The sequence below is a fragment of the Vipera ursinii genome (assembly GCF_947247035.1).
Source record: "Vipera ursinii genome assembly, chromosome: 2".
Taxonomy (NCBI): Eukaryota; Metazoa; Chordata; class Lepidosauria; order Squamata; family Viperidae; genus Vipera; species Vipera ursinii.
The window spans coordinates 62,849,152-62,864,008 of NC_139513.1; the positions used below are offsets into that span (position 1 = coordinate 62,849,152).

The 14,857-nt window shown below is 35.6% G+C and overlaps 1 protein-coding gene across 1 annotated transcript in view; it reads right to left on the bottom strand.

Annotated features, from left to right (window-relative positions):
- The window catches only part of SYN2 (synapsin II), a gene marked incomplete at its 5' end in the record, with an annotated part of 118,718 nt that overhangs the window by 43,321 nt on the left and 60,540 nt on the right, over positions 1 to 14,857 (bottom strand). The window contains 2 exons of the mRNA XM_083353871.1: positions 10,263 to 10,352; positions 13,391 to 13,547. Of these exons, the coding sequence (XP_083209997.1) occupies positions 10,263 to 10,352; positions 13,391 to 13,547 (247 nt within the window). The remainder of the gene's footprint in view (positions 1 to 10,262; positions 10,353 to 13,390; positions 13,548 to 14,857) is intronic.

The following is a 14,857-nucleotide window of genomic DNA, read 5'->3' on the forward strand; positions in this document are numbered from 1 at the left end:
GCTTTTTTAAAAAAAAGAAAGTAAGGTTTATTAAAATTGTAATTTCTACTCCTGTTAATATATTGCAAAATTTGAAATGATTAAAATAATACTATTTTAATCCGAAACACTACCTTTGAATGAAAAAAAGACTTGCTTATTTCTAAAGTCATTAAAAAATAAGATATAATAGCCAGTTGTAAAAAAAATTAAAGATAAATTTTGCCTTCCAAGATCACAGATGGTAATTTTTCTTTTCATATATATCATCTGAAATGCTTGATTTTATTTTTCTGTATTTTGCTTTTTATGGCTCAATGTATCTCATCATGTTATTGAAAGATTTGTTTATGACTATAACAACTATCATAATCAAATACTCCAATCAATTGGGATATACTGTAAATTAAAACTGACAATTCTGTTACATAATAATTATGACACTGAGCTGCTGGAAGGGAGATATGACTACTATATACAAACCATAGAAATACATACTTTTGTGAAAAAAAGAATATTTTCTAATTTGAAATGGTTACCAAGTCTTGCCACTTAATAAAAGTAAATAAAGTAATGTGATAGAAGAAAACATGGGCCAAAAATGGAAAGTAATAATCAGTGCAGAATAGGCTAGTTTTTTTTCCTTTTTCCCCTCAACTACAAAAGTGTAGAAACCTGGTTAATTCCTAGACAGCGTATTTTGGAAATTTTGAAACATTAACACTGGAACATTTTTTTGTTACTCATTACTTGCATCCAGAACCTTCCAGGCAGATTAATATACATCAGAGACAGATTAGGGGCAGTATGAATACATTAGAAATTGGTGATTATTTTCCAGTTCATATCAAACCTTATTGAGTTCCTTGTTAATACTTGAAAAAGCTGAATGATCTTGATCTTTGAATGATCTTGAAAGCGGAATTATTATAAATTAAACTTTTAATTCATAAGTATCAGGGAAGAGCTGGCAGCAGTAAGTTGAGTTTCTTTCCTTATTTCTTTTGTTAATTTTCAAAGCTTTAATGAATAAGTTGATCTTAAAATAAATTTGGAACTTATTAAAATCTTTATCTTTGTACTGGCTTTTTGTTACTTTTGTACTATAAGAAAAAAGTCTGCCCTACTGTATGCAGTTATTAGAGCATTTTTTTCCTGTTGCTCTGTATATGTATAGAAAATATCAATGAACAGCCTAAATAAAATGGGGAAGACACTAAGAGCCATGTCAGGGAAATAAATCAAAAATTCCCTATCAGAGGGCGATGAACCATGGTTCATTTGATGCATGATAAACATCAGGTAAAATAAAGAAACCCTGAAGCATATATTCTACTATAAAACTTTTAATCAGAAAAACAAAGAACAACTTAACTGACTACATCCTCTCATCAGAACAGAACAAAGAACAAAGAAAAGGAAAGAGAAAGTAAGCTTTTAGCTTTTGTTTTTGACATGTGCACACAGTAGTAAATATAAAACTGGCTGAACATGTGACACTCACCATGGTTACAATGATAAGATAATGATACAGCTTGCAAAGAACAAACTATAACATGCTTTGCTGAGAAACAGAAAAAAACGCAGTGACATCCCCTTCTTTTGTCAGTAAAGCAGAACTCAGATAAGACACATTTTCTTACACAGATACTCATGCTGGGTTGCAGGAAGTGGCTTGTTCAGCATATCAGCAATCTGATCATGTGTAGGCACATACTGCAATTTTACAAAACTTTGTTTAACTACTTGTCTTATATTTTGATAACGGATGTCAATATATCTAGAACTTGAACCTGTAAATCGTGTTTCAGATATGTAAACCAGATTTGTTATCTTCCATCACAGTGATTGGTCGAATCAGCTGTGTCCAGATATCTGTGATTAAAGCATCAAACCATGTTAAAGAATTACATACATCTGACACACAAACATATTCAGCCTCAGTAGATGAACAAGAAACAAAATTCTGTTTGCGCACATGCCATTTAAAAGCATCATATAACCTGAAGTACTTTTACGTGATTTCTTATCACTTGCCCAATCTGAATCTGCATAACAACATAACTCTGCATAGTTAGTATGTGTCGGTTCTAACAATAACTTCATGTTTTTGGTGTGTTTTAGGTATCTCAATAATTTTTTAACACATGTCCAATGAAACTGTTTTGCCTTGCCTATATGTCATGATAAGAGATTAACACTAAGTGCAATGTCGGGTCTAGTGCAACTACTAATATACAGCAGCGACCCAATGACTAAGCGATAAAGTGTTTGATCTTCGAACTCAGGACTTGGTTCATGTGCCAAGTTGTGAAAATCGGTTTGCATGGGTATACTCAGTGTCTTAGCATCCTTCATGTTGCAGTGATGCAATAGTTGTTCAATTTTATCTTCTTGTGTAAGACTAAACCCCTTCTGAGTTTTGACAACCTGAACACCCAAATAAGTATTAATATATCCTAAAGACTTCAATGTGAAGTACTTTTGTAAAGCTTTAGCAAAAATCTCACTAATCTGCTTATTTGGACCAATATAAACAATATCATCAACATAAACAAGAACTATCTCATACCCATTATCAGATCTTTTAGTAAACACGCATTCGTCTGTTTCGGACTTAATAAAGCCCATTGAATTTAGTTTGTCAGAAAGACATAAGTACCACATTAAACCAGACTGTTTCAGACCATAAAGACTTTTATGTAGAAACCAAGTATCCCCTTCTTGCTGTCAGAACCCTGGAGGACCTTTCACATAGATTTCTTCATCTAGATTAGTGTGTAAATAAGCCATTTCAACATTGAACTGGAAAACCTCTAAACCAAGAATAGTTGCAGTAGCTAAGGCGATTTTCACACTCTCAGTTCGCAATGTGGGTGAATAAGTATTTGTATAGTCCTCAGGATAACGTTGAGCGAAACCCTGAGCTACAAGTGTGGCCTTATACAACAACTCACTATTTGGCTTCTTTTTAATTCTGTAAACCCATTGAGTGCCAATATCTTTCTTGTTTGCTGGAGGGCTTGCAGGCGTAAACACCTGAAGTTTCTTTAGACTGTCCAGTTCAGCCTGCATTGCCTCAAGCCATTTATCTTGCTCTGATTCAGGAAGGTGTTTGATTTGTGTGAACTTATCAGGAGGAAGTGTGACATTACAAATAAAAGGTAAAGGTACTTTCGTTACTTGCCACGAATACCATTTTGGGGGATTCCCTTTGTGGTCCTCTTGGAACGTCTCGGAACAACCGTCCATTCTTCTTCCGTTTCGTCCTCATCTTCATCATCGTTACCAGCGGCAGCATCAGCAGCTTGCGAAGACGGAACAGTAGGTTGAGAAGAACTCGTGGAAGGAACATTTGCCTGTGAATCTTGATCATCAGGCTGTGTGGCATTAGCATCATCATCTCTAGGAAAATAAACTCCAGGATTGTTAGAATAAATCCTGGACCAGTCAGCATCTTCCTCAAAAGCAGATTGTGAAATCACTATTACATGAGAAGAGTCGATGTATTTGCTCCATTTTGAATTATCATCAATACCCATAAATCTCATTCTTTTTGCTGCAGGACCTCCTTTCTGTCTTTGAGCTAAAGGAATATTCACCATAGCATATGAACCAAAAATATGGAGATGTGAGAGGTCAGGCTTGTGTCCATATAACATGAAATAAGGGGTCTGATTTATTACACTACTCCAAGTATGGTTAATGATATGGTTAGCATATTTAATAGCTTCACCCCAGTATGGGAGACTAAAGTTAGCGTTTTCAAGTAGGCAACGCATCATTGTTTGCAGTACCCCATTTCTGCGTTCTGCCACTCCATTTTCAGCCAGAGTGTAAGGAGCTGAGGTCTGGTGTAGTATGCCATTCTTACGCATCCAGTCCTGAAAACGCTGAGATATGAGTTCAGCACTGCGATCACTCTGAATTCTGGTGATGTTGACTTCGTGTTGGGTATAGACAAGAGTGGCAAAGTCTTTAAAGATCTGAAAGGTCTCAGATTTTTCTCTCATAGGAAATACATATCCATATCTAGAGTAATTATCAACAATTGTCAAGAAATATTTTTTACCACCAATTGTTGGTGTAAAAGGACCCACTATGTCAGTGTGTACCAAATAAAAAATGCGTGTTGACAGGCGTGTAGCGTGCTTTGGAATTGCTGCTGCTTTGGATTTGGATTTTTTGCAGACAGCACAATCCAAGAACACCTTACACCCCTTTAGATCCAAACCTCTTGCGAACTCTGGCATCTTCTTCAGAACACGGAAACTGGCATGACCCAATCTTCTATGCCAGTTATGAATACACCTGTAATGCAAAGGTTTACCTGTTAGTGAATTCTCAACATTAGCATGTTTATTAGGAACCTCAGGCTTGCCGTGAGTAACCTGTGTCTTATTTGTCGTCTTGTTAGCTTTAGGAGCTTTTGAAATAGCAACAGGATCTCTCTCTGGGACATCTCTCACTGGGCCTGCACTCTCCCTTTTTGGAGCTTGTATACTTGCCTGCTCTTGGTGCATAGATTTTGGCTTTATGTAATAAACACCACCAATCAATATGGTTTCAGCAACAATATCTCCATCTTTAACTACATAACTTATTATTATTATACTTATTATACTTATACTTATACTTATACTTATACTTATTATTATTATTATTATTATTATTATTATTATTATTATTATTATTATTATTATTATTATTATTTGCTTTTTCAAGATGATGGACCTGGAATTTTGATACCTTAGACAAGTGACTCTGACTAAGCAAATTACTATTAGCTGATGGTACATAATAAACATCAGGAATAAATGCATCGAGCTCTTCAAGATAAACAGTTCCTTTTCCCATGACCTGAACAGGATGATTTGAAAAAGAGTAAAGCTCACGAAGTTCAGGTTCAGGCTCGTGCATCTCTGTATAAAGCTCTTTTCTATAGGTAACATGTAATGCTGCTCCACTGTCCAAAGTCCAAAAAAGTTGTCTGTCATACTCTGATTGAGGTTGTGGATCGTTGGTTAAGGCCAATGTGGCAAGTGGAGCTTGCGGATCACGCCTGGGACCACAACCATGACCTTGTTGTCCGCCTCTTCCTCTGCCTCCTCTGGAATCTGTTCCTCTGGGCTGGTACATGGCAGGCGCTGGAAATCGTTGGGGACAATCCCGGGTGTCATGTTCCACATGATTGCAGATGTAGCATTTTGGCATCCTTGGAATGTAGACTCTTTCATGAAAGGGATGCCTCGCTGGAGCTCTTGATGCAAGTAATCTTCTTAAATGTGGCACGGCTTGCATAAGTGCCTCTTCTTCGGTTAAAATTCTGCATACATGATCCACTGTGTGTTGAGCAATGGGCACTTGATTAATCTTGGAAATAGCATCTTTCCATTCATAGTTCAATGAGTTAATAATAATGCTGATCATTTGAAAATCATCAATAGGATAACCTTTTTCACCCAATTCTTTTCTTATTCCTTTCATTTTAGTTAAGTGTTCTCCAATATGTTCACCAGGTTTTAATCTAGAGCCATGGAACTCGGACAAAAGCATACATGTAGAGTAGACTCAATTGATGTAGGCTAATAACATGCTTCTAATTGAGTCCATATTTGTTGAGCAGTTCAGTTGCATCTTGTGAAAATGTGAGCTGCAATTCAGTGTCCATTGACATCAATTATGTTGTGCATGCTTTATTATTCAAGTCCCATATATCAGGAGTCCATGGCTGAGCAGGATGATTAAATACTATGCTATGGGTACCTTCTCTGAGGAGCAAAAGTCCAACTTCACTGACCCATGCCCTGTAATTTTGTCCTGACCACTTCACCAGCCAGTGGTACAATAGGAGATGCCTGTTGGGGAACATACATTTGAGGTGCTGGCTGTGCAGGTTGTGCAAATCAGACCTGACCTGCAGGAGGTGCTGGCTGTGCAGGTTGTGCAAATCACATTTAACCTGCCGGAGGCGCCTGTGCCTGTGCCTGGACTTGCGGCAGTTGAATTGGAGCTGCCGCAGGTACTGGTGCTGGGTGTGGTTGTATTTGAGCTGCAATTCCACCCTGGCCAGCAGGAGATGATGGCGCTTGAGCTGCAACATTAAGTTGTCCTGCAGATGGCACTGGCCTTTGTATTTGAGGACCCAGTGGTAGCTGCACTTGGGCTCCATCTGGGACAGGAACTTGGCTAGTAGCAATATTAATAGGAATTCTAGCACCATCAGCTTGGAGCAATGATTGATGAATAGAAATCTGTGAAAAGGCATATTGCATTCTTTGTATTTGCTCCTGCATTCCATATAATAATTCGTTTCTATCTTGTAAAACAGATTCACCAGCAGATGTTATAACATTAGATTCAGGCATCAATGTAGCCTTGATATCTTTGTGTGTCATTTGAGTGGTGGAATCTGGGATTTGAATCACAGCAGAGTCCCTCTCAGTCTGTTTAATCAATGAGGCATATGCTTTTGCCTGTTGCAGCTTCTGTTCAAATGCCTCTATTTGTTCAAAATAACTGTGCACGGCCTTCTCACGCAGATTTTATTCAGGGCTAGGAGGATAATAAATCACTTCCTTCCCTAGTGAAACTTTAGAACTGGCACCGAGCCTCTCAAAATCTGCATGGGCCCCTTGAGTGTGAACTCCTTCTGGGGTGACTGCTTGAAAACTAGTAAAATCAGAAGACGGTGTAACTGACCTTAAATCAGAGGCTGCATTTTCTTTTCAAAGACATGTGGCAGAAGCAAATGAAGTTTGTTTTTCATCAGACTCTTTCTTCCTTTCATAGGCATATTTCAGTACTTAAGGACAGCGTTTTTTAGTCGCTGGACTAAGTGACTGATAAGCCTATACACTTATCAGCATCAAAAATAAACAAACCATCCTCTGCTACCATGTCAGGGAAATAAATCAAAAATTCCCTATCAGAGGGCGATGAACCGTGGCTCATTTGATGCATGATAAACATCAGGTAAAATAAAGAAACCACGAAGCATATATTCTACTATAAAACTTTTAATCAGAAAAACAAAGAACTTAACTGATTACATCCTTTCATCAGAACAGAACAAAGAACAAAGAAAAGGAAAGAGAAAGAAAGCTTTTAGCTTTTGTTTTTGACATGTGCACACAGTAGTAAATATAAAACTGGCTGAACATGTGACACTCACCATGGTTACAATGATAAGATAATGATACAGCTTGCAAAAAACAGACTATAACGTGTTTTGCTGAGAAACAGAAAAAAATGCAGTGACAAGCCACCTATCTAATAGCACTATTATATTAAAGTGTTAAAGTTGAGTGATCAGCCATGAGCTACAAATATTCTCCTTTATTAGTGTTAAGGTTTGAATTAAAAGGTGGTTGTTTAATGCAATCAGATACCATTTTAGATGAACATCAGAATAAGACAAAATATGCTGCTTCCAGACATTTCATATACCGGCGCATTTTCAAATTATAATATATTTAAGAATATCTTGAAGAAATGGCATGGTCAGTATTTCACTTCATGCACTATTAGTAAAGGTTTGTAGCCAGAACTTTGTGTTCTAATTTTAATGTTGAAAAGGTACTCATAAAAGAATGCTAATTTTATGATATAATTTGTTTTTGATATAATCTTTTCCATTGTGATCTTTAATTCATGCACCATTGCAAGTAGAAATCATTGCTGAATGGCCAGGAGTTAAGCCTGAATACACATGTATACAAAAGCTGGGAACTACTAATTTGCACAGTGAAATGTTAAAACATGAAAATAATTTCCCCTTAGTGCAATGTATGGACAACTCAAAATCTTTCAGCAATTACCACAGAGAATAATAGCTAACTTATTTCCATCCATCCATTAAAAAGAATGGATAGATGAGGCTGTGTATGTGATTTTTAGGACATACGGTATTTTGCTGTTGACTAGAAATTACTAGCTATAGCCTTATTTGCTTGTGTGACTATGAAATATATCTTAAAAACACAACCAGTAGTTAGTCTTCTTTCCAACACAACTGAAAGCTGCTTTCACACTCAAAATCTATGTCTAATTTTTTAATTAGTAAACATCAGAACAAGCAGAATAACTATTTTTATTATTATTATATATCAAAGAGTCTTGGTGGCACAGCTCTAAGAATGCAGTATGTCAGGCTGACTCTGCTCACTGCTAGGATACTAGCAGGTTGACTGAGCCTTCCATCCTTCCAAGGTCATCGATCCATCCATCCAAGGTCAGTAAAATGAGGACCCAGATTGTTGGGGGCAATATGCTGACTCTTGTAAAACACTAAAAGGGGACTTAAGAGAACTGTGGGGCAATATAAATAAGTCTAAGGCCTAGTGCTAGTGCTACAGGAGCATCTAATTCCCAATCCTTGATTTGCTAGCATAGTTGCAAGCTGCAGGCCAGGATGAAGAGACCAAAGAAGAAATCATGTCAAAGGATACCCACTATGATGAGCAAATGAGATGGGGTTTAGGACAACTGGGTGCAGCCAACTTGCCACAGGCCATCTTTTCATGGGAAAAGGGTTAATATTGAAGAAATGATGGAATAGAATCATTAAAAAAGATGCAAAAGGACAAAACAAAATATGAATGACAAAAATTAAAATATTTTTAAAATTATTTTAAATATTTAAATTGAATTGTCCTGCAATGAATTGTCCCACAGTGAGTTGGCCATGGCGAGTTGTCCCGTAGCAAGTTGGTTGTGGTGAGTTGGCCATGCTAAGTTGTCCCGTTCCGTCTAGGTGACCTTGAAAAGATAAGCTGAACTGAACCTTGTTTGTATCTTGTTAAGAGACTACCAGGAAATCCCAGGACTATAAACTAGTCCTAGTGGATAAAAACAACCTGAAAGAAAACAGTGGGAAACCAGTGTCCCTTTTGTTCACAATTGAAAGGTCAAAAATGTAAATGTTGAAATGATTCCAATAATGCTATTTTCTGTCTATATATTCTAGAATATATAGACAGGGTTTTATTTATACCACTCCTCTGATGAGATAAAACAGAATCCAATTTACTTTTTTTAAGCAGAAATAAATTATATCATGCTTTTTCACTTGAAACTTGAAAAGCACACAGCCATACTTAGTGAAGTATAATTACAAAGTTCCTTGATCAGGGTTATCAACTAAACAGAAAACCCATGAGAACATGAAAAACAAATGTTCCAAACTGACCACAATGCGTGTGTGGGTTTGTGTACATACACATATATTATAAACAATATCTTCCTGCCCAACCAGAAGGGTAGGACACAAAGTTAAGGATTACACTCACTTTTCTAATTTGCATACAGGAATGAGAACATTGACCTTACCTAGCAGTACACAGAAAAAGAAAGAAATAAGCTAATTCCGATTTTCATTGGAATACACGCTTTTACAGAAATAACTGCTTTTCTAAAGCTTTAACTATCTCCATCCACTACCTAGATTGTCAGATTAGATTTAATTGACAGATCAGTTTTGAGTTTTCCTTTCATTTTTTTCATGTCTCAAATTTTGGGATTAGTTTTCTCTCCATTCACTATAGATAATTATTTTTGACACAGCACTTTGTGTGGCAGTTTGATGAGTGATTAATTAATTCAACTTTCATACCAATACTTTGTTTTCATTGGGTTCTCTTTTTCTCACAATAAAAATTGGACATGTTTATTTTTTTAAATCAAATGAATACATTATACTTTCATCATCATATATTATTACAGGAACAATACATTCAATCACTATTTGGGCTTTGGTTTGAAGAAAGAAAGACAGTTAACTAATACTTGCCTTTCAGTATTAAACTAGTATATTAAATAATATATGGCATATTTGAAAGTGAAACAGAAATGGTGGTAAGAGAAAAACAAATATTGTCAAAATTGTTTACAGAATTTTCAAGTTTTTCAGAATTAAATAAGATAGTACAGAAACCTTTCATTAATAACATATACATGAAATGCATTTTAAAGTCAAAATTTCACACAAATTATGCAATTTACAAGAAAAATAGAGTACAATTTGTGTCTTAATCTGAGCTGCCTAAAATTAATGTATTTCAAAAAAAAATATATATCTCATTTTAATCTTTGCCACCTTAAAAACACCAGGAATATTTTCCCCATTGTTAGGAACTCAAGTATTTTATATGAGTAAACATCTTTGTTTCATAAAATCAGTGGCACTAAAGATAAAACAAGAGGATGATACATAGATAAAATGAACTCATGGTTTATTATAGCTGCAGAAGAAATGGAAATTTATATTTATGATTTGCTCTTACCATTTCCTTGTGATTTGGATAAAAGGTTTGCTCTATCAGAGGAAATTTTTCTGCTCCCAAGGTTCTATAGATGGACACCAATTGGGCAAACTACAGAAAAATAAAACATGAAATTAAATTAAACATTAAATTCCAAAGACAGTTAATATAAAAATCATCTCAGCATTCCTCTGCAATCCTCTAAATCATTATCTATCAAAATCTCAAGATCTAAATTCCAAAATGCATTAGTACTTGCCAGATTGTTATTGTCTATAGAAAAAGGAAGTAAAAAGTTGCACAAAAAGCCTTACATTAATAAACAACTCTCATGCCACATTTATGATGAGGTAATTTATTCCATGTTCCCTTCTTTTTATTCAGTCTTGCAAATGCAATATACTTCGTAGTTACCACTAATAACTGAATGAGATATCTATAATTACATTATTTCTTCCCAAGTTTACATAACTATAGTAAACGTATAGCGTACAGTTTGCAATAAGTTGTAATTATACATTTATGATCAAATAAATAAACAGGGCATCATTCATTTAAAAGCATGAAATATTTTTAAAAGGTAAATTGCAAGCCTATGGTGGGGTGGGGGATCAACAGGCCCTCTCATGAGAAAAGAGATTAAAATGACAACATGGAGTTAATTCTTTTTTCTATCTAAAAGTACACCTGAAAAAGCAGTTTTCCTACTCATGATTGGGCATTTGATTTTCCTGTTCTTTGCCTCGGTCCACTACCTAGTTTATTAGGTTAATATACGGCTGGGGAGATTTAATTCATTGCCAACATCTGGTATTTGCATTTGGAAAAAACTAATTATTTCCAGTGTCTTTGTTCCGTTATGAACCTTCCGATTACTGAAGCAAATTTGTGAATTATTTTTGCAACGTTAAAGAAAACAAGTTAATTTCTTTATTGAAAATCTTGTGTATTCTGCTCTTTAAAAAGGAGAGAGAGAGAGAGAGAGAGAGAGAGAGAGAGAGAGAGAGAGAGAGAGAGAAAGAAATGTGTGCACATTTGTCTGTGCGTTACTATTTTGGTTTCAACTTCTCCAACAAGAAAATACAGTGAGATGGGCGGCACATAAAGTACGGTAGATAGATGAGAGAGAGAGGGAGGGAGAAAGAGAGAGAGAGAGAGAGATAGAGAGAGAGAAGTGTGTGCGCATTTGTGTGTGTGTGTGTGTGTGCGTTACTATTTTGGTTTCAACTTCTCCAACAAGAAAATACAGTGAGATGGATGGCATATAAAGTAGAAAGATGAAAGAGAGAGAGAGAGAGAGAGAGAGAGAGAGAGAGAGAGAGAGAGAGAGAGAGAGAGAGAGAGAGAGATTGAGATTTGTCTTGCTTCCTTTCCTACTTTTCTTCCATATTATTTTGTGTTTATCTTTTAATTTGTAAAAAAATAAATAAATAAAAATTAGATACAGATACAGATACAGACAGCAGCCTCATGGGATGAACAAGGAAAACTCCAGGTATAATCTCCAGAGTGCCTGGCTGTATTAATATTTTGACATATTTTAATAATCTGTCTCTCATCACTGGCAAGTGAATAAACATTGGCTATAGAAGCACAATGCAAATAATAACCAATACATTGCACTGGATAAAGGTCCTTGAAATGTTTGGGGCAGCACAGAAGAAGGCTTGGATAAGATCCCACTTTGATTCAAGCTAAGAATTTAGGAATTTGTTTCCACTTTGGCTCTTTCCTCAAGTAACGCTTCCTAGCTGACAGAGCAGTTCTTAAAATCCTTAAAATGGTCCTTAGTCTGGAATCTATAACGGACTCGTTTAATAGGCTTTTGGGTAAGGGCTGTGAGACAACTACTCAGAGGTAAAAAAAAAGAGGGGGGATAGAGTGAGCCTTTGGATATAATTGTCATTCAGGCTTAACAAGTATCTCTTGTTAATTTTAAATTTTTAAAATCATAATTTTAATCTGTCATGTTAGAATATTTTAGAACTTTGGGTTCTTTTTACTCTAAAAATTGGAAAACCAGTTCTTATGCAAAGGATTGGGTGAAAGATAAAAGCATTTTGATTTTAAAAGATAAAATGTACAAAGTTATTGCAAATGCCTGCAGCCTGTTTAACAATTGCAGGAATAACACATTAAACATCTTATGGTAGAGAACTGGCTGGTTTTGTCTTGAATACCAGCAGGCAAAAAATTATAATCTCATATTAATTTTCTACATGCAGGAGTGATTTTATTTGCATTGCAACATACAAACAGAGACTGCACGGAAAAGCAATGGAAAGATGAGTCACAATTACTATGCATAAAGTTTTTCATACAGATGCTCATATTTGTGTTTATACTATTATCATCCAGAATGAGAAAAAATATTGAAATGTGAGAGGTGCATTCTTGCTAGGCAGTATTACCATTTTTAGGCACTTTTGTTCAGCTCCCTTACCCACTGTAATTTCATCCTAACTTCTGAATAGACACTTTTTACTAATAATAGTTACTTTACTAACTTTGTACAAGACTGATTACAGTTCTTTTACCTGTAAAATTTTGAGAACCTTAGTGATAAACAAAAGCCACAAGGAAATGAGGCAAAGATTACGAATATTAAATATTTAAGTATTAAGCATTAAATATTCATAGTATTTAAAAAGCGTCAAGGAATATATTTATATTATGTAAGACTTTGAGACATAATCCAAATATAAATGTTTTAATAAAGTTTTGCATGTGTACAGGAACAGACATTGGGCTAAATGCTACTCATTTTCCTTTCCCCTCCCCAATTCGGCATTTAAATGAGGACCCAGATTGTTGGGGGCAATAAGCTGACTTTGTAAAAATGCTGCTGGGGGGGGCGCGAAAGCCCTAATAAGCAGGCATATACATAGAATGAAGGCTACTGCTAAGCTTGTAAGCCGCCCTGAGTCTTCGGAGAAGGGCGGGATATAAATGGAATTAAAATAAAAATAAATAAAAAAATAAATATACATAGAATGAAGGCTATTGCTAAGCACATTGATTTGTGCTTCTTAGATTGTAAGCTACCCTGAGTCTTCGGAGAAGGGCGGGATATAAATGGGATTTAAAAAATGTTATTCTTCAATTATACAATGAAATATATTATTATTAAATTAGAATTTGTTACTTACTACCCAGGGCTTGTCACAGAAGTTGAAGATTGACTCTAGAGAGTTAACACTTGGGATGCTTGCATAATGCATTCCAATAATTAAGTTACGAAAATCTTCATTTTCAGCCATGCTGAATGAGTGTTGCCGGACAAGAACAAAGTCAGGCTTGAATGACCTAAAGAGAATTGAGTTTATCAGCAAGCAAACAAATATATTAGAAACTTACTAGAGCTATGGGAGCTACTGAATTAGAACAGGCTGATTAAAATTACATCTAGAGGAAAAAACATTAAACTGAAACCTTTTTGTTTGTGTCTATGCATCTTCAAGTCAGCGTTGACTTCTGATTACAGCCTAGACAAATCCTTATATTTTTCTAGACAAGATTTTGGAAATGGTTTGCCTTCAAATTAGTTTCATAATTCAAAGTGGGAGAGGTCTATGTGTACGATATACCTCCAATATTGCTCAAATATTAGATATGGGTGGTAAGGGTACTGTAGTTGTCATCAGGGCCTTTTTTCTCATAGAACGCTCAGAACGGAGTTCCGGCACCTTTTTTGGATGGAACCTTGTAGGATAGACAACGCGGGTTGTATGACACGTGTGAGTTCCGGCACCTTTTTCTTATATAAAAAAGCACTGGTTGTCATAATAGTGTAATATGAAAGCCATTCTTAATGTGTTCAACAAGACATTGTAAAGATAGAACTCTTATTCCAGGAATAAATTAAAAATGGATTGGCAAGTTTGAGAATCCTTGAAAGATCTCTCCAAGATTTTAGTTAGAGGGGAAAATGACAAGAGTTGTTATTATAACTAGAACACGAGTGTTAACTCGCCATGTCACATGACATGTCATGATGTATTGTGACTTTTTTTCATTGCCGGAGCTGGTTTGGGTACAGGCTCCATATGATGCAACTAGCCAGCAGTTTGACACCCCTAGAGTAGAACGATATTCCAACAGAACTATATTCCAAGGGCTTGTAGAGGTTTATGGTTCTGGAATAATGTCCAAATAGGGGGCTCTTAGAATTTCTCTTGTGGTGATTAGTGTCTTTCTATATGTTTGCATTTTGTTGAGCCATAAGCTTCAGTGCAATGAAAAATTCCTCTCAAAGAAAAGGAAAAAAAGGCTAAGAGAAAGCAAACAATTATTGAACTTCACCTGTTGTTATTGGTTATAATGGTGATGATGGAGATTGGTAAAGAAAGGAATGTCATTATACTGGTTAAAAAGAGGAATGCAGACTTTTTTTTGAAGGCTATCATTTTATAGATGATTAGAGGGTGAGGGTTATCTAAGTCAGAATGTTTTGACACAGTAATCTATGCAGACACATACCTATCCTTCTGATGGAACAAAACCAAACCAGCAACCGATAAATTTTATCCCTAGTTGAGGGTAAAACAAAAATGAAGATGCAATGATAGAGAGTGAAGTTAAAGTCATAATTGAAAGGCCTGTTTGTTGTAAAGCTT